The 23,869-nt window shown below is 40.5% G+C and overlaps 3 protein-coding genes across 3 annotated transcripts; 1 reads left to right on the forward strand and 2 right to left on the reverse strand.

The window, feature by feature from the left end:
* Window positions 1-1,661: 1,661 nt before the first annotated feature.
* On the forward strand, window positions 1,662-5,608 carry fastkd3 (FAST kinase domains 3). The gene is made up of 7 exons (XM_075452289.1): window positions 1,662-1,734; window positions 2,077-3,567; window positions 3,677-3,762; window positions 4,613-4,787; window positions 4,874-4,943; window positions 5,047-5,161; window positions 5,344-5,608. Exons 2-7 carry the CDS (start codon window positions 2,106-2,108, stop codon window positions 5,440-5,442), a joined length of 2,007 nt encoding a protein of 668 aa, XP_075308404.1. The 5' UTR covers window positions 1,662-1,734; window positions 2,077-2,105; the 3' UTR covers window positions 5,443-5,608.
* A 41-nt stretch (window positions 5,609-5,649) lies between these two features.
* Window positions 5,650-8,684, reverse strand: chmp5b (charged multivesicular body protein 5b). The gene is made up of 8 exons (XM_075452290.1): window positions 8,520-8,684; window positions 7,836-7,940; window positions 7,319-7,365; window positions 7,085-7,178; window positions 6,934-7,005; window positions 6,640-6,748; window positions 6,101-6,216; window positions 5,650-6,006 (listed from the first exon to the last, which is right to left on the reverse strand). Exons 1-8 carry the CDS (start codon window positions 8,586-8,588, stop codon window positions 5,956-5,958), a joined length of 663 nt encoding a protein of 220 aa, XP_075308405.1. The 5' UTR covers window positions 8,589-8,684; the 3' UTR covers window positions 5,650-5,955.
* A 2,069-nt stretch (window positions 8,685-10,753) lies between these two features.
* On the reverse strand, window positions 10,754-18,232 carry LOC142369729 (delta-type opioid receptor-like). Its single transcript, XM_075452073.1, has 4 exons — window positions 18,117-18,232; window positions 17,529-17,785; window positions 13,720-14,072; window positions 10,754-13,363 (listed from the first exon to the last, which is right to left on the reverse strand). The coding sequence occupies exons 2-4, from the start codon at window positions 17,771-17,773 to the stop codon at window positions 12,834-12,836; spliced, it is 1,128 nt and encodes a 375-aa protein (XP_075308188.1). The 5' UTR covers window positions 17,774-17,785; window positions 18,117-18,232; the 3' UTR covers window positions 10,754-12,833.
* Between the last annotated feature and the right edge of the window lie 5,637 nt (window positions 18,233-23,869).

The following is a 23,869-nucleotide window of genomic DNA, read 5'->3' on the forward strand; positions in this document are numbered from 1 at the left end:
CTTGACAAGAATGTGTTCGCTTCTCTGCGAAATGAGTCAAGGAGTGCTGACTCGCGCTGGCTGGATTCATTCTTTTAAAGGGCTAACAGGCAAAAACAGAGTAGGCGTTATTGTCGTGGTTGTTAAAGTCAACCCTGACCTGACAGAAATTCTCGGGTGTTAAGATGAACCATCTTTTATGGTGCCTGAAGCCTATGTCCATACAGGAAGTAGCTTTTAGTAATAAAAAGGATTATCTAACATGCATGAGTTCACCGAGCTATCAGATTAGCATGCTAATCATGTCCTGTGACCTCATACAGTTTCATTTTATTGTGTTGGGTCGATTACTCCATGAAGATCTATGAAAGTACTGTGTAAATATTGTGAGCCACCCCTAATGTCTTTATAAATTGCAGGAAAACTGGATATCGGTACAGTTCTTTATCGAAACGTGAATGGAAAAAGTGGCCCACATATGGCAAAAACAGAGTTGGCATATTAATGAGCTTGATTGTCGATATTTGGTATGACCATCTTTATTTTTCAACACTGAATCCTCTTTAATTAGTCCTAGAGAATAGTCCTCCAGGCTCCTTGAAGGACATTCTTTTGATGATCAGTGAACAGTAAATGGATCAGCTGAAGGGCCAGATGCATCTCTCAGGTTCTGCGTCAGGATTTTGTTTCGTATTTCCCAATGACATCACTTTCAGGTTCTGTTCATTTGCTGTACACCAGCATGCCAAGTTTTCAGCTAATAGAGCTTTGGGAATCACCTTATTTATGCAAATATTTGATATTTGTCAAATTGAGTAATCTTTGGCTTTCTTTACAGATGCAATTAAATTACGTCAACACTGTTTAAACCCTTGAGTTAGGCACTTTTTTTTTTTAAGGGTGAATGATTCATAACTCGGTGTCAAGGGGCTGTGCCAAACTTTAAAAATACATTCCTCTGAAAACAGTAAGCTACAAGGACTAGTCTGAAAGTGAGTGAAAAAGCAGCCAATGTCAGAGGACAAACTTTGAAAGATCTTTAAACGATTACACAGCCATTGGTGTTTAGTGTCCTACAGGTGATGAAGTCAGCTTGTTGTGCCCTTCTTTGGAATCATTGTGCAGGTTAATTGTTTTCAATAAAGTTTATGTTGGTATGATTTTATTTAAAATAGGTTCTAACAATCAAACCAAAATCTTGGTAGTTTTAGATGGGATTGTGCAGTATTTGTATGAATTTGTATCGCCCTCTGGTGCCTGAAAGGGTTTCTCAATTGTAAGGTGCTACCTTCACTGGCTGCCCAAAAGGTAGAAATTAGTCAAGTCAAGTCAGCTTTATTGTCAATTTGCAATGCAGGACATACGACTAAATTGAAATTTCGATCCGCGCGGAAAAATAATATAATAAAATAATACACACGGTAGAAAAAAATTAGATGAGCAAACAACACTTCTCAGAGCAAGCTGATGGCTGTATATCACAATTGATTTGCATTTAACATTTTAAAGTTCACCATTTCAGCGGTAATAATCATTATTATTTTGAGGGAACTTAAAAAAACTAAAATCACACACATAAAAATGGAGAATCATATTATGTTGTACAAAAAACAAGATGATTTATATCACGGCATTTAAACAAAGTCAGACACTTCTAGGGTATGTTGAACGCCTCACACTCCTTATGGAACCACGCTTGGTGGCAACCCGGTAGTCAGCGGTGCTTTGACCCTCTCCGGCTGTCAAAAGGGTCAGGTATGACTATCATCTATTTCCTTGCTTCTCTATTATGTATTTATTACTTTTCAATTGAACTGTCAGCCTCTAAACATGCTTATAATAACAACTACACGACTCTTTATGACTGGTCTGGACAGGAAAGCTAACAGCTAAGTAGCTAATATTTAGAAGAAGCTAACGTTACCCAATAGCAGCCCTCAAGGTTGGTTACTTAACAGAAGATGATTAGTTACTCTCAGAGCTGGAAGTTCAGGTCTTTTTGTTATTTTATTTTTTTTGTAAATTTGTGTTTGCCCACTGGCAAACCTTTCGAGTCTGTTGCTAAAACGTTTTTGTTTTTCGGTGTTTGTATTCCAGCTGGGACCGGGGAGTCCTGCACCAGCCTTATGGCTCTGAAACTGATCCAGAGGATTCCGCTCATCGGACAGTTTGGGATCCGTTATTACCCAGTTGGACCCGTCTGTCCCACCAGGCTCCTGATTACCAGCAATGCGGCTCGGTCGCTGTGTGTAGCCTGCCTGTGCACCTCAGCCGGCCGGTGCTTCCGCAGACATGGCTGCAGGAAGCCGCAGCTGGACCGCGGGACAAGGAGCCTGACCACCATCGTCAGGGAGCCCTCGTTTGTCGCCAGCAGCTCTGTAGGACTCCACAGAGATTCGGTTCCTCGGTTCTGTCTGACCCAGCTACACCGGCCTTCAGCTGCTGAGGAACAGGGTTTCCAGCAGCGTCTGGAGAGCTGCTCCGCCTCCCGGCAGGTCTTCAAACTGCTGTGCTCGGTGGAGATCATGTCTGACAACATGGCTGCAGCAGCCCTTCACCGTGTGGCCGACCTGGAGCAGGAGGGCAGCGCTCTCAAAGATCCTACAGTCCTGGACAAGGACACTATCCGGGCACTATGCTTCCAGTTGGAGCGGGACTCTGAACGGCTGACAGATGCTGGGCTGGTGTCAGCTCTTCTAGCCTGCACACGTCTCTTCTTGGATCCCTGGAGCACGCTCATGGTGCGGCTGGTGTCCGAGAGCCAGACCAGGTTGGACAGGGGACAGATGACTGTGGGACAGCTGTGTACTCTGGGCCAGGCGATGCTGGCTATGGTGGGTCCAGGCTGTGTGATGCTGGAGCAGGTGATGGAGCAAATTCAGAGACAGGACCCTGCCCAGTGGGGTCTTGTGGACCTTGTAGCTGTTTACAGACTTCTGCAAGGTTGTGTGGGTGAAGATGGAAAATACAGGGACTTACTGAATGCAATGCACACCCATGCTGTTACCGTCACTTCCCAAATGGATCCCTCGGCTGTCAGCGGGCTGTTAAGTGCTCTTGTTACCCTGAACCAGATGCAGGCCATGCCTCTTGTAATCAGTTTGTGTAAGCAAGCTGTGCGGCATGTATCTTACTTCACTGACGAGGAGCTCGCTAATGTACTCGGTTCACTCATGCACTTTGGTCACAGCGATCATTACTTTGTAGAGGCAATGGAGAAGTATGTTCCCACAATGGCCTTCACCTCCCACCCGGAGACAGTTTCCAAGGTGATGCAGTTCTTTGCCCGCAGGAACATCCTGTCCCCCACTGTGTTTGATGCTGTTGCTGAGAGCTTTGTGTACCGAGCTAACGACTACAGCACCAGCCAGGTAGCCAGACAGATCATGGCTTTTGGGAAGCTGGGTTACCTCCCACCCAATGCTGACCAAATGTTCAGGAAAGTAGAATCCATCCTGCACACACATTTCTCCCACTTCCAGCCTCGAACACTGCTCAACCTGCTCCACGCCTGCACCCTGGTGGAAAGGTTTCCCGTCAATTTCGTCTCCAAAGTTTTCAACAGTTATTTCCTCCAGCAGCTGCCAGGTGAAGTGTTGTCTCAGGCCGCCGCGGCGTGCAAACCTTCAGCGAGCGCGTGCGCCGTCAGAAATAATTTTGTTGACGATTGTTGCTTGTGTTGTGTTTTTCACTTTAGAAAAGGAAGCGGGAATTGACCGGGCTGTTCTGGCGAAGTTGACTCAGCTCTACATGACTGTGAAGTTGGAATGTCCCTTCTATGAGGTGAAGATTTTTAAGGGTGAAATATTTTGTTCATGTTGAATTTGATGCCAGCAGATTGTTTTAAAAAAGTTGGACCAGGTTTTCAACAAAACGCGCTCGGGTTTGGGAACAGAGGAGATCAGTTTCTGTATTTCTGAAATTCTATTGTACCAAATGTTCTCAACTGGTGGCCGGTGTGTGTGGACTGCAGGCAGGCCAGTTTCACAGCTGGAGTTAGATGCAAAAATGATGAGTAAAAACAAGCCACACCTTTTTCTGCATACGAGCTGGTATCTATGAAGGAAGCGCAGTCTTCAGTCCACAAGTACAGATGTTTTTACAGCGGTGAAATCCTGACAAGAGGTGGACATGGAAGAGGAAGCAATGTGGTTTTAGACCTTTTTCTTTTCTGATTTTGTTTCTTGTGATCAAGCACTCCTAAATAAATTGTGGGGGCTACAAACATCTGCAGCTGCGCATCACGATCTGTGCGTAAGGATGGCCTTGAAAATAAAAACGGGTATTTCTGGATCACTGATTTTCTTTCGAGGGCCGTTAAAGAGAACAGCTTACATAACACTGTGGTTTTATACTAATATTAGGAATAGTTTCTCTGTGAGTGCGTGGATCAATATCTTTTTATTCTTAAGATTTAAAAAAAATTAGGCTTTTCGGGAGGGGGTGAGAATCAGCTTGACTTGTTATATCTGACATGAGATTGTCTGTGTAGGTTGTCATTCATTAGATTTAACAAACAGCAAATCTGCATTACTGTGCTGATGGATGTTTAACTATACACTGATTGAAAATGTCAATATCCATCGTAATGTTCTGCTTTGATAAAGTTAACGGCTCTTTTTTTTATTGACAGGGTCCACGGCTCCTTACAAAGTACCGCATCAAGTCTTTCCTCATGTCTGGTCGCTCTTTGGAGACGCCAGTTGACCCCCACCTGTACAACTCTGTGAAAAACGGATTGGTGGACTTGCTGGGGGATCGTTCGTATTTTGGATCCAAAGTTCTGACACCATACTGCTACACGCTCGGTATGGCATGCTTTTGGATTAGGTTCTCTTCGGGATATTTCCATTGGTTTGTTAGCATTCTGTTTAACATTTCTTTGTCGTTATAGATGTGGAGATAAAGCTCGATGAAGAGGGATTTGTGCTGCCCGCCAGTCATACTGATGAAGTGTACAAAAGGTAAATGGTTTTATGTATTAGGATGAATTAGGATCTTATACAGCAAATGCTAAGGTCATCCGGAAGAGCTGGGTGGTCAAACAGTCGCTGATCTATGTTGCAGGATCGCTCTTTGTATTGACGGCCAAAGGAGGTTCACTACAAACTTGAGGCAGCTGCTTGGAAAAGAAGCCATCAAGCAGCGACACCTTCGGCTCCTGGGATATGAAGTTGTTCAGGTAAGTCACTCATTGTCGTTAGTTTGTGGGTTTCTTAGGTTTTTTTTCCTCTCCCAAGGTTTGATCAGTGCAGTCGAGATCGTGTGATCCTAAAACTGAGCATCACACGGCTTTCTGTTCTCTTGATCTGTCCCGTTTTCTTTTGACATAACTAAATGTGTTTTTGTTTATCCTTTTTCTAGATTCCTTATTACGAATTTGAAAAACTGCACAGCAAGACCAGCGTGGTGGAGTATCTTCACCAAAAACTCTTCCCTCACACGTACAGGCTGAGCTGGTGATGAGGAAATGTCTGTGCTTTCAACATCAGGTCTTGATTGTTTGCGCTGAGCTTTATAAAAATTCAAACAGATCCATATTTATTTTTGCTAACAGTCATGTGTTTTAAGTTATTGATTCTGAACTTTAACATATTTTACTTGTCAATAAAGTTACTTTTTGTACAAATTAGTTGTTTTTTTTTCCCCCCAATGATTTCAGTATCACACTTATTTATCGTTTGAAAAATATATAGTTTATTTTGTTGCTGCGGCAGAAACTGTACAAAGTTAAGAGAATCCCAATTCCAACAATCCACCAGAGTCCGACAGACTTAAACAAGCTCAGTCGGAGAATAAAAATCAAACTTTAAACCAAGATTCCTGATTTCACCTTACAGTTTCTATCCCTCATTGGACAGAGGATGCTTTGGTTTTCCATGATGCGCTCTAAGGCCAGGAGTGTCAGTTGGATAAATACAAAAAAAGGGCTACAATACATGTAAAACTAGCATGTTGCGTGTACAGATGTGTTCTTTAGGAAGCGGGAATCTGAGGAAGGCCAAACTCATCCACCAGAACGCCATCCTGAAACGCAAAAAGAACAGAGCTTATTTATGAAAGCCTTGTGAATAATTGTGTTTAAGCTGTTTAGAAAAAAAATCCCCAAAATGCTCCGTACCCTGTTGGTTGACTTGTCGCCTGGCATGCCCTCTGGGATGGAAGGAGCGGTCGCGGCGTCGTCCAAGTAGGAGCTGTCGTCATCCATCAGGAGCTCGTCTCCCAGAGCGTCCAGCTCTGAGGACACAACAACAGTTAATGAGAGACGGTCACCTCGAACCTCTCAGATCTGGGTGACTTCATTTTCACTCCCAAATGTTTGTTGTTTTTATTTATTTAAAGAATTGCCCTGTGGTGGCGTGAACAAAAAGTGTTTTAAATTTCCACTGCAGGTAAACTGAACTTCTCATCTGCTTCTTCTTCCCTTTTTGTCACATCTGGTGTTAATATTCCCCTTCCAGTTCACGCTAACTTCCAACTAAACAAAAATTATATTCAGAAATAGTTTTAGACCAAATTTAGACACTTTTTTTAAATCTATTCGCTACACCAAGATAAATAATCATTAAGACATAATGGGAAGAAAAATCTGGTAAGAGGACTCCTACAGCTTTAGTGTCTAATGCAATTTTAATGATATCTGGACATGTTTCTCCTCACCTGCTTCCAAGTCATCTTCGTCAATGTCAGGAGTGCCATAGCTCCTGCCCAGCGCATCCTGGATGTCGCTGGCATCTTCCATCATGTCTCCCAACTGATCTTGGAGATCCTTGTCATCAAAGAAAATGAAAGGTATTAAAATGTGTATCATGCACAAACCCAGCATCTCAAGGACAAAAAAACCAAAATGCCATTTGATTTATTTTTGAAGCGCTAATGGATGTGCTCTGCATGAATTTCCATTCGATCCATTGGTTTTTCTTAGTAGTAAATGTGAACAATAAGAAAAAGTACCTCAATCTGGTCAATTTTAACATGCTTATACGCTTTCTTCATATCTTTGAGGCCCACTGACATGGCGTCAACCTAAAAGGAAACGCACTGTTAGTACAAAACCACGTTTTCTTCAGCAGCTGGCTCTCTAGTTCATCATCTCATCTCTTACTGTGGTTTTAGTGTCTTTTAGGGTTTGGATTGTGTAGTTTGTTTGTTCCATGTTGAACGACTGCTGCATGAGGTTGTCTCTCTGGCCCTCGTACCTGAAAGATATGTTTTCATAGCGGTCATGGTGGGATATATTCAGCATGACAGGATTTGATATGTTATAGATCTGGATAGGTACCATATGTTTAGATATTAAACAACGTTAACCCTAAAATTGGGAGATAAATTTACTTACATCCTCTTCTGCTTCAAAACTCTCATTGCCTTTTGCTTCACCATGTTCTAGTGAAGAGGGGAAAAAAAGTTGAGAATTCTTATTAAATTAGATCCATCTACTGATTAACATGAAACTTTGAGTAAAGACAAGCATGCGATGCCAGGGAGTGAATCATAGGTATGTTACAATGTATCCGTGTGTCTGCATGACTATCAAAAATACCATTAAAGGTTATTTAGTTTTGTACTCATTAAAATTAATGATTGTGCCAGTGTAGTCTGTTCCTTGTCAAAGCAACAGGCTTGTGCAAAAACATTAAACATTTGAGGCTAAAACTTTAGGTACCTGTCAAATTCACAACTATAAGTCTCACACTGATACACACTGAGAACTTCCTTTGGTTATGAATGTGCATTATAACAAAATGGTCAGTGTCTCTGTGTTTAATTAGACATGTTGTTTTTGGTTGAAGGGTTTCAAGAGAGGGGCCCAACGCTGCCTTTGTTTTTCAGCAGCATCTGACACCAAAAGTCACCTTTGAAGGCCCATCTCTCATCTTTTTCATCTGATCCTTGTACTTGGCAAGTTCGACATCTAGTCTGGCAATTTTCTTGTCGATGGACTCCGCCCGAGAATCAACCTACAAGTAGAAAACAGAGCGAGACGTTTACTTTTGAGTCAGCTCTAACCAAATCACGAGCTCAGTGAGGCGCTTTCACACATATACACACATATTCACTGTGTATTCACGGATTTAGTGTTAAACATGTGAAAATCGGTCGTTTTTTTCTGCCACCCCAGCCGGCTAATAATAGCTCTCAGCCTGTGGACACAACCGACCAGTATAACTGGTTGTTATCGGCTCCTTCACCCAAAGAATGACACTATTTTCACTCGATAGCGGTCAAATAGCTGCTTATAATTACGAAATGCTGATTCACTACCCGAAGAGAACAACTGAATGTTTGTTTAAAATAACCCTGTTTATCGACCAACACCTTGAACACACGGCGATATGTAAGAACAATCCCACCTGACGTTAAAAATCTGACAAATTCGTCACATAACCGACACTAGGATGTTCATTTCGAACAAATCACGAGTTAAATGAGGCAACCTGTGGCCCGCTTTCTGCTCATAAAGTTGGCTAACAGCTAGCAGGGGTCCATCTTTGTTTACTTTGTTCAACAGCAAAAAGTTACTTAAGGATTACACTTACGTTTCCTATGCAGTCTGTCAAGTTCGGTGGTGGGCCTTTGGGTTTACCCCTGCCAAAAATACGGTTCATTTCGACAGAAAATATGCTTGAAATGTGAAAGAAAAGCTATGTGAGTTCGCTGACAAGAGTCCACAGTCCGGCTCAAGGGAACACCCGGAAGAGACTGTGAGATGACGTAAGAAGAGTCACATGATTCCTAACTCACTCGACCACGCCCTCTAAATAGATTTTTTTGTTTTGTTTATCTATTTCTATGTGCATTATCTTCGTGTTAATCTATTTTGTTTTATTTTGTTTTCTCAAGTGAACAATATGAGGCATAGTGATTTAGTGAATAGATTTCATAATTCAGTTTAATAAACATAAAATGTTATTTTATGTATTCATCTTCAGTGCTGCGTTTTTTCTTTCTTTTAATCAACTCTTGTGCAGAAAAATCTGTTTTATCAACAGGATTTGGTTGAATGTGAAAGATCCACATGCTCCATGGCTTTATATAGCACATATTCCTTGAGGCAGTTTTCCATACGCTGCCCTCTTTTTGTGTCGTCTAGCTCTTTAGAACTGTCTGTTTTAATCAATGTGAAGGCATAAAGAATGCCTAAAGAAAATAAAGAAATAGTTTTGCATTTGCCTGACATTGTTCTCTGGTTAAACACATGGCTGGACCTCTGTAATCATTAAGCCATGTAATACCAGTGAGATCATTTCCATGTTTTCAGAACTTCTGGAAGTCAAGTGAAAGCACGCACGACTTCATCACAACATGCCACTCCATTTAAGACAAAGTCCAATTAATTTTCTTTCATTCATTGCATACTTGGTATATATCATATAGCGTCCTATGTTCAAACAAAATACTAACAACTGGATCTACAAATGCAATTATTTGACTTTTGATCATAAAATATAATTTGTGGGATTTTCAGCACACAATATTCTACAAAATACATGTGTAAAGGGATGCTAACTATCCTCACTAACCCTCTGGTATCATACACTGCACAGCCTGTAAAGACCTTTGATGCAAACGTGTAATGGTGATATTAGACTGTGTGTTAAATAACCTGTGCTCATTTTTGTTTGCAACGTGGGAATAATCAGTAGATTTATAAGGTTAATATTTGTTTATTCAAATAATTTGCCAATAAAGTCACTGGATTAGCTTACTCCAAGTGAAGCCAGTTTTGCTATAAAGCTTAATAGATTTCTTAAAGAATAGAGAGGTACACTGTTAATACCTTGAGCGTTCATCTTACAGTCACTGTAGTTTAGGTAATTTGTCTTGTTTTCACATTATTAATACTGTATTCTCACTTTCTTACATTATAAGCTGTTATCTGCTTGTTTTGCCATGAAGCCGTCACTTATCCTTTTCTCCTACTTTACATTAACAGCTTGATAACAGTTGTGCTTAGTTTTGTATCATGTGTTTCACCGAGATGCTGTAAAAGTAACAACAGTATGATTTATCTTTTGAATTGTTATACTTCACTCCAATATACAGTATGCTTGCATATAAATGTGCAATCCTTTACTTCTCCAAAAGTACAATGGTATGATGAGTATGAATATGCTAAAAACTATTGTGTTCAGATTTATGGTCATTTTACTGCGATGTGCTATACAGCTACAACTGGATAATTACTGTCTGCTACTTATTTTTGATTTGGTGATAAATATTTTACAGTGAATGTAATAACAGTGGAATATATAGAGATAATGCAGGCCCTAATTACAGGTTTTTAATAATATGGGCTGAATAAAAGCATGATACAAGATGATCTTGTCTGTTATACTTTTTTAAATACATTTAGACACATTCTAGATTGCATTTCGATCATTTTCTGTTCGCAATGTAAGCACTAATATTCAATGGCTTATGAAAATGCAGCTGTCGGTAATTGCAGAACCTAATTTTACTCTCATGTTTTGGTCATTGCATTTTCCATCCTCTGGGGGGAGCAGCTAGCTTAAAGTAAAATACCAAAATCTCCTTTCAACGCTCACATCTGTGCAGAAAACGCTTTGTGATTCTAATGAGACCGTACGAGTGACAGAGTTTTGCTTGGAAATAAAATAATTCTTAGAAAATAATATGCACAGACAAAGTAACCCCTAGAGCGTATCAGTGTTTTCAACACAGGGCAGGATGTTTACAAATTAAATCTGACAACAAGAAGTGCTCGTCTCTACTGGAGGAAAGAACATGTGTGGATTTATGAAAGTTGCTTTAATATCAAGAACTTCACAGACAGTACCAATACACGTCCTGCACAATGACAGCAGACAAATCCAACATACAATATTAGATTTAGTGTGAGGACAGACTGAAAAGAAAAAGCAATGTATCGGTCACAGTGTGGCTTCTTGGATAACGTCCCTTACTATTTATAAAGTGTTAGAACATCTGCGCTTTGTCTATTTTTATGTCTGTATACATGTGGCAACCTTTAATGACATTTTTAAAAGCACAAGTTTCTATATTCATCAAAGCTAAAGTTGTACTCCAATGAATTTGTACATATTTTACATAATACAGTCTGTTTGCAGTACATTCAAAACAACAGTACAGTCCATCAAGCATATACGGCTGCTGATCTTGCCTTTTAATTCACAGCAAAGATGATTGACATGCTACAAGTATAGTTTATTTAAATATGATTCTTGTGCAAAGATATTTATTTTCATAATCTATACAAAATATTTCATACACATAACCATACTGTACAGGTGTTAGTATATATTGTATGTGTACAGCTTGTCCAGACAACTGTTCATGTGTTTTGTTTGCACAATTACAGCATGACAGGACTATGTGTGATCACTGTAAAAGCCATACACAGCACATATGGTAAGTTAATCGTATCACATATATTTAACAATGTATCAGTCTGGACACAAGTCCAGGATCAGAACTGATAGAGAGCCCTCTGTCAAATTTTAAATGCACATTCAAGTCCAGGATTTCCACATTTACCTTTACTCATTGATACACTTGCCGTGACGCAGCTGGAGGTTGCCTATTTTTAACCTTCCACTGACTCTGATACAACTTCAAAGACCGCCGTGAGTCAGTTCACTCACACTGTGCTCAATCAGCACCATTCACAGACTTCGCGGAGGTGAAAAAGCTTTTTTGCACATGTCTGTAAGTGGCGTGTCATGCAACTACCACTGACATGTTTGAAGTTTTTTAAAGAAAGAACAATCTTTCATACATGAAGTGTGTTCGACCCCAGCCAGTCATCACTCCTGCTGCAACAAACATGTTATCCTGGACTGTTAAAGGCACTTTTGGAAAATATCAAATTATAAAAGAAAATGATGGGAATGATAAACATATGAGAAAGATGTACTTTGTACCATATTCAATCAATCTCTTGCTTCTTTTTCCTTTAAAAACTCAACAGTTCTCCTCAGAATCACGGACATCATGACTTCTTATTCAATATTGTAATGATTATTTTTACAAGTGATTAATCTGCTGAATATTTTCACAAAAAAATTGATCAATACACGTTTTCTCACAGCAGACTACTGTCACATCAGGAAATGCACAGGTGCAATAAATAACTTTGTTCATGGCTCAGTTCCATCTCAGTGTCTGACTGAGCAATGACAGTTAACCAGCATGCACAGTGGAGATAACTCCCCTGAATGGAGGGCTGCCCTCATTAGAAAATCTGCTTTTACCGCTGAGGCATGTCAAAATGTCTGAAGTGAAGAATGGCCAATTCTTTCAGCTGTAAAATGTCAGAAAACTGTGATAAAACAGATAAGATATTCAGCTTAGTGCCATATATAACAAAGAAATCCAATCTTAGACACTAGATGCTGCAAATATTTGTAATTTTTGCTTAAAAAAAAAACAAAAAAATTTGTTCTTTGCACCTCAGTTATTTATATTGTTAATGAGACGCACTTTCTTGGTAAAACTAACTACTATCATAGATAAGTCTTAATCAAATGTGTTTTGATTTTTGCACCAAAACATGACTGTCTTGTAAATTGCATTCACTTGGAAAGTCACTATACACTATTGTTAGGGAGAAAAGGTCAAAAGTCATAAGCCAGGTGGGTGAAGTTACTGTTAAGCAGACGAGCTCTATGATTTATGAAGGGAAAATGGAATACAAAGAATAAATGCTCCTTATCGTTGTTGGCACTGTTTAAACCCCAGGTGATAATAAAAATATGAAGAGGATCACCTTTCATCATATAATCAGTCTACATTGATGATGTGTGTGTTAAGCCCAGATCATGCGAATCTTCTTTTCCTATGTGGGAAATTGAAGACAGTTCCACTGCTAGTCATGTGGGTTTACTAGTCTCGTCTGGGTTGTCCAGGGGAATAGCAGCCTCCTTCAAAGCACCGGGGACCTTCTTGCTCCGCGACACCTTCTCTCCCTTCAGTTTGGCCGAGAGGCAGAAGTCTTTGAAGCAGCGCTTGAAGTTCTCATCCAGAAAGGCGTAGAGGACAGGATTGAGACTGCTGTTGGTGTAGCCCAGAGCCACGCAGAAGAAGTAAGCGGCCATGATGGCGGTGGTTTCGGGCACGCTAACCAGAGCTTTGACCAGGATGAAGATGTGGATGGGGGTCCAGCAGACCACGAACACAGCCACCACAACCACCACCAGCCGCGTGATGCGCCGCAGGTTGCGGTCCTTCTCTCGCGAGCCGGACAACATTCGGACGCTCTTCAGCCTCAGGACCATGAGGGAGTAGCACACGGTGATGATGAGCACAGGCACGACAAAGGCGAAGACAAACACACATATCTTCATCATTGTGTCCCAGTATGCGTACGGTTCTGGGAACTGCAAGGCACATTCGGTTATGTCTGCAGAAAGACAGATGGGGGGGGGGGGGAGAGAAATGATTATTAACTGATAAAGTGCACCTGGGTTTTTATCATGAATGAAATTCCACTTTGCACTTGTGTGCCATCAATTTAGCGAGCTGTCACGGAACTGCTAATCTGCACTCACAAGGGAAGATTTTGCTCTTTTGTCTGACATCATCTATTTTCAGGAATAATGGGTACGATGTGTGCCTAATGGAAAAACTCTACTGACTGATGGACATGATAGAAAAAAATGTTTCTGCTCTTAAAGTCTTAACAGCACATGACGGCAGTGAATCACAGGGAAATTGACTTTTAAACTTTATCCAAGGATGGTGAAAGTGCTTCCTCACCGCTGTTCGTCTGGGTACCGCCCAGAACGAAAGCAGGTATCCCTGCAGCAGATGAAAGGATCCAGATGCACACATTGATCATCTTGGCTTTAATGGGGGTGCGGAAGTCCAGGGCTTTCACTGGGTGGCACACAGCCACATAACGATCCACGCTCATCATGGTGAGAGTGAAGATACTGGTGAACATGTTGTAGTAGTCGATGGAGATGAAGACCTTGCACACCACTTCACCGAAGGGCCAGGTATTCAGAAGGTAGTCCGTGCTCTGGAAGGGCATCGTGGTGGTAACGAGGGCGTCAGCGAGCGCCAGGTTGAAGATATAAATATTGGTCGCTGTCTTCATCTTTGTGTACCTGTTGAATGTGCAAAACACAAGCCTGTCAAAATTAGATTCACACAGACTTCCCAAGCAGCCACTTATTGCTTCCGTGTCTCAGTAGAAAACCTTTCCTCTTGGCTCATTATGTATTAAACAGTGTGCATTAGTCCATAAAGCTGTAAATTTTTCTGACTCACACTCCATTGTTATGTAGAGTATGCCGCTTATTGCAAGTCACAACTGATCAGCTTGCTTAAATTGAATTAATTATACATGGCATTTTCTATGGGTTGATTTTTGCAAAGTTTAGTCTGAAAGTTTAATTTAAAGTTTTTAGACAGAAGGAGAGAGCAAAGGTGAAAGTATATGAAAGGTGCCATTACGTAAAAAACCACAGAGCCAAAGTTCACAAAACTTGGTGGAGAGGTGAAATATGGGTGAAGGAAAAAAACTACAAAGGTTTTAACAATTTCTTCACATATGTTTGAACTAAAAAATCTCCAAGAACCAGCCTGGCAGGCATCTAGCAACAAAATTGTCACTTGCAACCTCCAGAAGTTTTCACATTGAAGTTTCATTTTTACAATGCACAATCCCTTGCATAGATTCATAGATTTCTGGGAAGTCCACTGGTCTACTCGTTTTCTTTCTGTTCAGACATGATGACATCAAAACGACGTTGCTTCACTGGTAACTTTTCACACATTACTCGCCCTTGCCTCGCCCATTTGCTTCCATGGCAACACAGGCAGGTCCTGTGTGCAAATTGAAATCAAGATGGGTAAAGGAAAATCATTTTCTCACAAAGAAAAAGGTTGGACCCACAAGATGCAGCGGCCTCACTTTGTGTTCTTTGGTACATCTCAGCTTTGTTCAGACTTCATGTTCATCGGATTTATTTCACAGATGACGTTTTCATCACTGACTGTCAGAAAGTGATTAGATCAGCTTTGTATCTCCAGACATCATTAAATTTTAGGCAAAAGAGTTGCTGTAGTAATAATGTAGATGTTACTAGGAGGCGTAGATGTATCCACAAAGACGGCGCCCATTAGTTTGTGGATTTCTATTCTAAAATATGATTGTTTTTTTTTTCCTTAACCAGAACTTTCTGGCTGCAGACTGATACTTGACATAAGACCAGACAAACATATTTTAAAGACCATTATTTGAAGCCTATTATCTAATTATTACTGTACTTAATTTCAGAAGTACCACTCGCAAACTGACCAGAAGGTATGTGTAGTATTTCATGTGAATAATTAATCATTTTAAAATGAGACTTTCGTTGGCATTGCATATTAATGCACTTCTGCAACAGATTTCAAACCATTGGCTACGTTTGCCTTTTATAAACAGTCTGTGAGCAAAGCACGGGATGCAGTTTTTCAATGTAATTCCCCTCTAGAAGCTTCCCCTAAAGGTTCCAGCAAACAGCTTGCTTTGGAATCAGTCGCCTACTTCTCCATGTGGTCTTCCAAAGCCCTCTGCTAGTTAGTTTTGCTCTGTACTGCCATCTAGTTTTACCGCTGTAGCAGATGTGAGCACTCCGATGTTTAGCTAACCACAGTGAGGGAGTAAGCACATGAATCAGAGGAGAGGTTTAAGATTTAAGGGGTTTTCTGTGTGTGCAGTGGGGTTGTGTGTTCTACCACAGTGTCTTATCTGAAGTAGAGTGCTCTCAGTTTGGAGAATCGAGGAGGAATTCTGAGGAGCGGGAGCTAAGCTAAGAGATATTCAGAATAGAGCCGTCAGAGGGGCAAATTTTTAGCCATTCAAAAAGTTTTCAAAATTTCATAGCGTTTCAAGTGAATGCTATATTGTGAACAATGAGTCTCTACATTGCTTTTGAATCACACTGTTATTTGCTTTAGTAAATAACTATTTTATTTTTTCAACAGATGGTCTACGTTGGGCCACGGTGTAAAAATCCAGAGTACAGCGTTTACTTGAACAGCGATGAGGATTTTTAGGTTTGAGGTGTTGGATAGCTAAAAATGTGCTCTTCTGGAGGCCCCATGCTGAGTTCCTGTTGGCTTAGTTTCCTGTCAACAGTGCCTCCCTGATTTGCTCCAACTGCTGTTTACTGCAAGTAAGACACAGACTACTCACAGAAGTCGACAGTGAGGCAGGGCATTTGTAAAGTTCCAAATATATCTGTGGACAAGTTTCTCTGCAGCAAACAAGTCCATCATGTTTATTGGAAGATAGGAGGAACGCACTTCTATTGTGTGGATAGTTCAAATGTTCAACAAGAAAGCCGGAGGGAAAAAAGACCACAAGTGGTAAGAGAGAGAGATAATGGTCTGAAATAAACCAGAAGCAGGATCAAGATGATCAGTCCTCAGCAGCCAGCAGGGTTCTACTTCCATTGCTCTGATTTGGACTTTGTTGTTGTTTGCTCTTTTGCAAGTGATACAAAAATCAATAACCAGAATGTTATTGCAACGCATCTCCGGAGCCAGATAACTAAATCTGAAAGTTTCTTTCTTGCTATCTTTTTTTGGTTCAACAATTTTAAAATCTAACCAGGCGAAATTAGAATAGATCTAGATTTAAGCTGGCTGTCTGAATGAGAACCTTGTGTGGTTTACTCAAACAATGAAAGTGTTAACCACCAAGTCTTCAAGTAAAGAGCTGCAGTTCGATATAGCTTCTGTTTTGTGGCCCATGGTTAGTACTGCAATTCAAGATATTTGTTTGAACTAAAACACCATAAAACCTTTTCTGCTTTCCACTAAATCGTCCTCAGCGGAGCAGTACCCACAATAGATGTACAATCTTCTCTAGCAAATGAGGAAATAAAACTGACTTTCACCGACAGCCAAAGCAATCAATCTAATACGAGGTAATTGTTATCTATGAACTGAAGCCTTCTGGAACGCGCTGCTGCATTTCACATTACATCAAACAGGATTTGTCACTCATGCAGATCATAAACAATTTCCAATGAGGGGCAAGCAGGCTATCAGTTTGTTAAAGCACCGCCAGTTTCAGCTATAATTAATATCTTATGCAGACTTTGAGTGATTTATAGAACATTGTGTTGCATTTTGGAGGTCTTCAGAGTTGTTAGATTCATAAAATGGACTGCCTTAAGAGATTTTTTTGAAAAATAAGTCCTGTGCTTTTCTTTCTTGACACCTGTATTTGAATGTTCATCCACTTGAATCGGATGAACTGACAGCATCATACCTTTTATCAAAAGTGCATCCAAGAACAATGCTAACACAGACCTCATGGCCTAGGGGTCACTTTAATAACCCAAGATTAGGTTTGAGCTTCAACAAACCTTTAAAAAGGACACAGAGACAGAAAGTCCTGTTTAAAAAAACACAGGTGATGATTACGCTTCCTGTTAGGTGCCAAAGGGGAACTCTTTAACAACACTTATCAGTTCTCATTTACAAATGTTTTTTTTTCGTACACACAGCCTATAGTTTTAAATGTGTTCTACAAAGGTAAGAGAAGTATAAAACAATGACCTCACCTGATGATCACATACATGACGAGGCAGTTGCCCATCAAGCCAACCACAAACACCACGGAGTACACCGCAGTGATGATGGGGATGATGGGAGACATGCTCTCCTGCTCCCAACCGTTATCGTCGTGGGTCACATTGCGGCTGTCAGAGTATCCGGACACCCAAAGAGAAGAATTAACCGGACAGTCCTCCAGCAGCGAGAGGCACTTATTGTCTTCTTTGAAAATCTCAACCGGAGTGTTTTCCATGTCGACACCTGTCTGATTTAGATCGAAAAGGGACTTTGAGTGCCACATAAAGCATTTTTTTAGAGATGTTAGAGAGACTGCTGTGGTGGGCAGATACAGTGCGACTGAGCCACAAAAACGCATAAAGTAACACTTCGTTCCTGATGGAAATTAGGGGGGGAGTGTGTATGATTGTGTTAAAGCAAAACATGGAAACTGCACAAACGCATTCTAGCTCTAGTGACACTTGTAGATCATGCAAAACATGGTCAGGAAAAAAAACCCGGGGAGCTCAGTCGTTCCCGGGAGAAAAACGCGCACTATAAGCAAAAAAACTGTAATATGAAGCTGGCGGGTTACTCACCTTTATAAACCACAATTAACGGCACAGCCTGGGAATATACAAAGAAAAAATATATAATCTCCCGTTTATGAATTGTTTTGTTTCCTTGGTGAAGGTTGCAGCTCATCAAAGTTTGGCGGTGGTTCTGCGCGCAAAGAGACGAGTAGCAGCGGCTTTGCGGAGACTCGTGCACACGCAGTGAGGGGGAGGTGGCGCGCAGTCAGGCTAGACATACGCAACACACACACACACGCACACACGCACAAGGGGAAATATTCTCACAAAATATTAGATGACAGTGCGATGACAATAGCCTGCAGACAGGCACAAAGCTCCCCACGATCACTGTGTCACAACTGAGGAAAAAACGTCCAACATCATTAAACAGGAAATCCCTGTTATTCAAGTGTTTATAAGATAAAGCCCACCATTAAAATTACATTCACACTGCAGGTTAATAGAATTACCCACTGATTATTTACGGGCGGTTTAATATCACCGGGTCTCTGAAACACGTTTTCTAGGGCGTTTTTAAGTTGTGAAACGAGTGCAGTGCACTGAAGGCTGGAGGCATGAATCAGTCGGGATTCAGCGCTGGCTCTGTGCAATGATGGGGCTCATAACCACTTTCACTGGACACAGCACTGCGCATTCAGGCAGGCTGTTTCTGCTATAGGGGACAGAGAACATTTCAGGGACAGAAATGGGGCACAATGACTGAGGTCCAACAGAGACGGATTACACATCAACTAGAGCAAGAAGAACCATCACTTTACCATCTGAGTCATTTTAAAGGGAATAAAGAGTAAGATTTCACTTTGCACCTGCTTCGTTAACACGAGGGATTGATCAACTCTTGATTTAGATTGAACAAATCATCAGAATGTTCTGATTAAAAGTTCATGGCTAACATTTTTGAGGACTTTAAGGACCACTGATTTTAGTAAATGAACATCGGCGGAACCAACGGCTGTGCTACAGGCGGCCCCAGCATCTTACAGCCCACACCCTTTTCTGGACCACTCAGTCTGGAGGGGCAGGAGGTGGGACTGTTTAAAAAAAAGCCTTAAAAGAAGAGATTGACAAAACACAGCCTGCAGGCAGGGTCCACAAAAGGGCCAACATCCATGTTCCATCGGAGGAAAATGAAAGGTTTTAATATCAGAATCAGTCCTCACATTCGAAATTGCATCCTGGTACAACCTCCTCAGTGTGAAAAGTAAGAAAAAAGTCACAAGAATCATTGAGTGTGTGACCGAACATACCTCTCAAAGCCATCTCCTTTTTGGTCAAGCAAAGAACAGAACAGTCACGAAGAGGACTTACAACTTTCTCACAGCAATATTTACAGACCTACTTTTCTTTTAAAAGTTGGGAAACTTTTATGTAACGGTTTAATTAGTTTGAATCTTTATTTTTTTTATCTAACAGACGCATGTCCAAAGAAATTATTTTCAGTGTCTTCTCTGAACATCTTCATAGTTAGAAAATATAACACATTTTAAATTTGATCCCAGAAACACATTAAAATCTCTCTCTCCCTCTCTCTCTCTCTCTCTCTCTCTCTCTCTCTCTCTCTCTCTCTCTCTCTCTCTCTATATATATATATATATATATATACATGGAGAGATACAAAGACAGAAAGGATGGTTGGACATGCAAGTAACAACATTCTGAAAGATTCTACAATCAGGTGATTAATTGGCATCAGGTGAGGGTATAAAAGGAGTCCCCACCAACGGCTCGGTCTTTTCAAGCACAAATGGGTCATGGCTCACCTTGTGCCAAAGTTGGTTAGAAGATCATCACTAGGTTCAAATACAATATTTCTCAGTGCAGAAGTAAAAGATAAGTGCACTGTACTTGTATAGTGCTTTTCTAGTCTAGCTGACCACTCAAAGAGCTTTAACACTACATGCCACATTCACTCACACACTCATACAGAACGTCTTACTCTACATAGCTACACAGTTCTTCTTCTACATTTACACGGATGCATCGGTAGTCAGTGTGGGGTTCAGTGTCTTGCCCAAGGATGCTTTTACATGTAGCCTTTGGAAGCCAGGAGTTGAATCGCGGACCTTCGATTAGTTGACGACCGCTCTTCCTCCTGAGCTACAGCCGCTCAACGTGCAAAGAACTTTGGTCTTTCAACATCTACAGTGAGTAATATAGTGAAAAGACTCAGAGAGGCTGGAGAAAGCAGTAATTAAAGGCCAAGGCTGGAAACTGCCATTAGACACATTTGAGCTTTGAGCCCTTGAGGAGCACTGTATGAGAACCTGTCATGTCACCGTGATCAATCTAGCTACATGGGCTCAGGAGTACCTTGTTATTAATTTTAACTCAGCACAGTCCACCGCTGGATCTAGAAAATATAACCGAAAACTGTGTCACACAAGGAGGCAACATATCATCTCTGTGCAGAAACATAAGTAAGTTCATTATGTACGAGCTCATCTCAAATGGAGAGAAAGACAGTGGACACATTTTCTGTGGTCAGATGAATCCACGTTTCAACCGCTTTTAGGGAAAAACTGACATGTAGTTCTACAAAGATGATAAAGACCATCCAGGCTGATGTCAGAGAAAGATGCAAAAGCCAACATCTATGATCTGTGTATCAGTGTCCATGTCAGAAGTGAGTTGCATATTTGCAGATGAGTATATTTGGATTTTGGAGAAACATGTGCTAGGACAATGCCTTTTTCTGGAAGGTCTGTGGTTATTTCAGAAGGACAATGTCAGACCTCATCTTGCACAACATCCAACAGCGTGGCTTCAAATATACAGAGTTTTGTGGTTGACTGGCCAGCCTGCTGTCCACATAAGTCTCCTACTGAAAATGTAAAGAGCATCAGGAAGAGGACAATCAGATAACAACAAGCACAGTGCTGTGCAGCTGAAATTTTGTTTAAGAAAGAATGGACACACCTACATTAACTCAGCCTTCCTGCTTTCGTGAATTCATGAAACTGTTTTTGTTTTAATGCAATTTGCCTCTAATAAGAAAATTAAAAAACTAAATGCTTTCATCAATTGATAAAGATTCAAGCCTTTTGAATCTTAAATCTGAGAAAGAACCCACAGATTCTTTTCTCCAGTGAAGCAGAAACATTTCTTTTTAGTTCTTGCAGTGTTGTAGTAAACTCTGAACTCTGTATTGAGCATGGTTCTCTTTTCAAAAGAATCCCCTGCAGTGCGGATGCAAAAAAACAACTTTTCTTTGTCCTGCAGTGCTGGCACTACTGTTCCTGACCTTAGTGTTGTCATAGCTGGTAAAGAATAGTCAGTGGTTGCACAAATGTGTGTTGGGCATATTTCTTCAGAAACTGTAACCCTCCTTAACCAACTAGAAAACATGAAAACAAACTCGATACAACAAGATAACTAATGACATTTTCTCCACAGAAAACAACTTTTGAGTGGCATCTCAATAAAATCCCCATAACATCTAAAAAGAAAACATCTACTGAATATTTTTAGATTAATTAACATCATCAAGTATGAGAAACCAGAAATGTCACTGCGCATCTTCATTTCCTAATGTGCATGCAAATTTTATTTTAGCAAGTTACTTAACTCTTCCTGTGGGCCCCAGCGTTAATCCAGTTGCATATATGGTAGTTACGTCTGTGTGTGTGTTGCTGATGCTGATGGTTCTTTCTGTGTGTCTCCAAAATAACTTAAGCACAATAACAAGCAATAAACTGCTTAAAACAGATACACAAGTTGCAACTTGATCCATAAAAATCCCAGAAGAGGAATGATAAAAGACGATGCAATGACATAAAATTCATGAGAAAATTAATTGAGATAATCTTTTTTTGGCACATTTTCAAACAAAATGATTGCATTAGCAGTACATTGTACAAGTGGGCATGGTTTTATACACATTTCAAAGCCAAACCTTTAAACTTGAATTTTCATCTTATTTCATTATTCTCCCATTATACTTATTATTTAAAGTTGGTTCTAAGGCCTGTGCATTAATAAAAGGCAGCTTCATAACCTCAGCTAAAAAGGGTAACAAGCGAATTTTAGCGTTATGTACTTTGGACCAATGCAACAGTCTATCTTATAAATCATTTGACTATTGAGGTGACCATCGGACAATCAAATGTTTTGTTAATCTTAGTCAAAAGGACGGGGGACTAAATTAACAAATTAACAGCAAGAAGCTTATAAAGATCCCATTATCCTCCAATGTACTCGTATTTGAGAGGTGCTGCTTAGTCACATGAAATATCATATAAATAACACACCAAGTCATGGTCCCTTATCCCATCACAAAATGGATTGTGAAGGGATAAGACCCACTGCCTGGAGTCACAAAATAAAGAAGTCACGGTGCTCTCCATTTGAATTTTGAAGTGGGAAATTCTGAGCCTCCAGTAGGAAAAATCTCAAACATCATGAACGTCATAAACCCTGACCTCAAAATCCAGGATGGTTGCCCCTCTCATAAAAAGGGATGAAAGCAAGCTGCGGCAATAAACTGCTTATTAGCACTTGTCAGTTTGTGTCCCGTTAAATCACTCCCACTCACAGTACTGTATAACCTCAACCAGTGAACTTATTGCTACTGTGTTTGTAAGCGCAAAATGCAGCATCATGCGTTTATCTGTTCAGTAAATAAAGTTCAGAGTTCAGAAATAAAACGTTTCAATGACCGGGGACAAGGTCAAGTTAAAGAGGGCTGCAATATGCCCACCACAGAATAGCTTCTTTACTTTCTCTGTAAAGTGCCCTGAGATGACTTTTGTTCTGAATTAGTGCTCTAACTATAAAACTGCATGGAAGAGAATGAATCAAGGTTGTCCAAAGAAATACTGGAACCCAGATTTTTCAAAGGTTTTATTGACAAGTGAAATGATAGTGACTCCAGATGGAGCGGATGGATGCCTGATTGTTAATGAACACAGGACATAACTTCCAGTCTGACACCAGCAGTGTTGAGGGGGAGTGGGTTACAGGTATGGGCTGTTCTGAGAAAGGATGAGCAAGTTGGACCTTGTATGCACATGGACTGAAACTTAACTCACAAACGTGCTGGTTGCTGCTTCAAAGGGAGTTGATCATTATCATGGAAGTTACTGGAAAGAAAGGTGGCTTAATCGGTCGTTATACTATTGTCATCTTGTGTCACAAGTAAGTTGAGAAAAACTGTTCTAACAACTTTTATAATCACCCGAGTGAGACAAAACTCACTTTCCCTCAGCTATACATTCACAGTTAATTTCACAGTAAAGTGAGAGCATTGTGTAAGATCACTGTATTTGTTCAACAAAAACAAAGAATTCTGAGGAATACAGTTAACCGAATAACTCTGCACACAGCATTGGGGATTATTTTACATTATATTCTTCATTTATCTTGACTAGAACAAACCTCTTCAGGCTGCAGCAACGGAAACAATCACGAAAAAAAACTACAGATGTTTACATCAGATGCCTTCAGGTTGTTCTTTGTCTGATGTAATGTATTGATTTACAGTGGATCATCACATGAGTCACCCTCAGCATGCCCTCTTTGGGCAGTAGGCACGAATTTATGTCTGTAATTAGGATGCATGTGCAATTAGGAGGAAAATTTCCTGAAAATGTCAAAAGTCATTATGGCACAAAAAAGAAAAAATCTAATCAGTCTCGCTGTTGACACAAACTGTAACAGATGAGCTCATCTCTGCCTCAGGTATCTGCTTTCATTGCATGTCTTTTTAGTCAGTTAAAAAAAATGTGCCATTTAAATTTTTCCATCTACTCACACGGATT

The sequence above is a fragment of the Odontesthes bonariensis genome, chromosome 20 (assembly GCF_027942865.1).
Source record: "Odontesthes bonariensis isolate fOdoBon6 chromosome 20, fOdoBon6.hap1, whole genome shotgun sequence".
Taxonomy (NCBI): domain Eukaryota; kingdom Metazoa; phylum Chordata; class Actinopteri; order Atheriniformes; family Atherinopsidae; genus Odontesthes; species Odontesthes bonariensis.

Coding starts and splice junctions, on each gene's coding strand:
- fastkd3 (XM_075452289.1), top strand. CDS start 2,106: ATGGCTCTGAAACTGATCCAGAGGATTCCGCTCATCGGACAGTTTGGG. Junction 3,763..4,612: donor TGGAATGTCCCTTCTATGAG/GTGAAGATTTTT, acceptor TTTTATTGACAG/GGTCCACGGCTCCTTACAAA. Junction 4,944..5,046: donor ACTGATGAAGTGTACAAAAG/GTAAATGGTTTT, acceptor TCTATGTTGCAG/GATCGCTCTTTGTATTGACG.
- chmp5b (XM_075452290.1), bottom strand. CDS start 8,588: ATGAACCGTATTTTTGGCAGGGGTAAACCCAAAGGCCCACCACCGAAC. Junction 6,749..6,933: donor TTAAAATTGACCAGATTGAG/GTACTTTTTCTT, acceptor TTTGATGACAAG/GATCTCCAAGATCAGTTGGG. Junction 6,007..6,100: donor GCGACAAGTCAACCAACAGG/GTACGGAGCATT, acceptor TTTGCGTTTCAG/GATGGCGTTCTGGTGGATGA.
- LOC142369729 (XM_075452073.1), bottom strand. CDS start 17,773: ATGGAAAACACTCCGGTTGAGATTTTCAAAGAAGACAATAAGTGCCTC. Junction 14,073..17,528: donor GTCATGTATGTGATCATCAG/GTGAGGTCATTG, acceptor CACATTCAACAG/GTACACAAAGATGAAGACAG. Junction 13,364..13,719: donor CGGTACCCAGACGAACAGCG/GTGAGGAAGCAC, acceptor GTCTTTCTGCAG/ACATAACCGAATGTGCCTTG.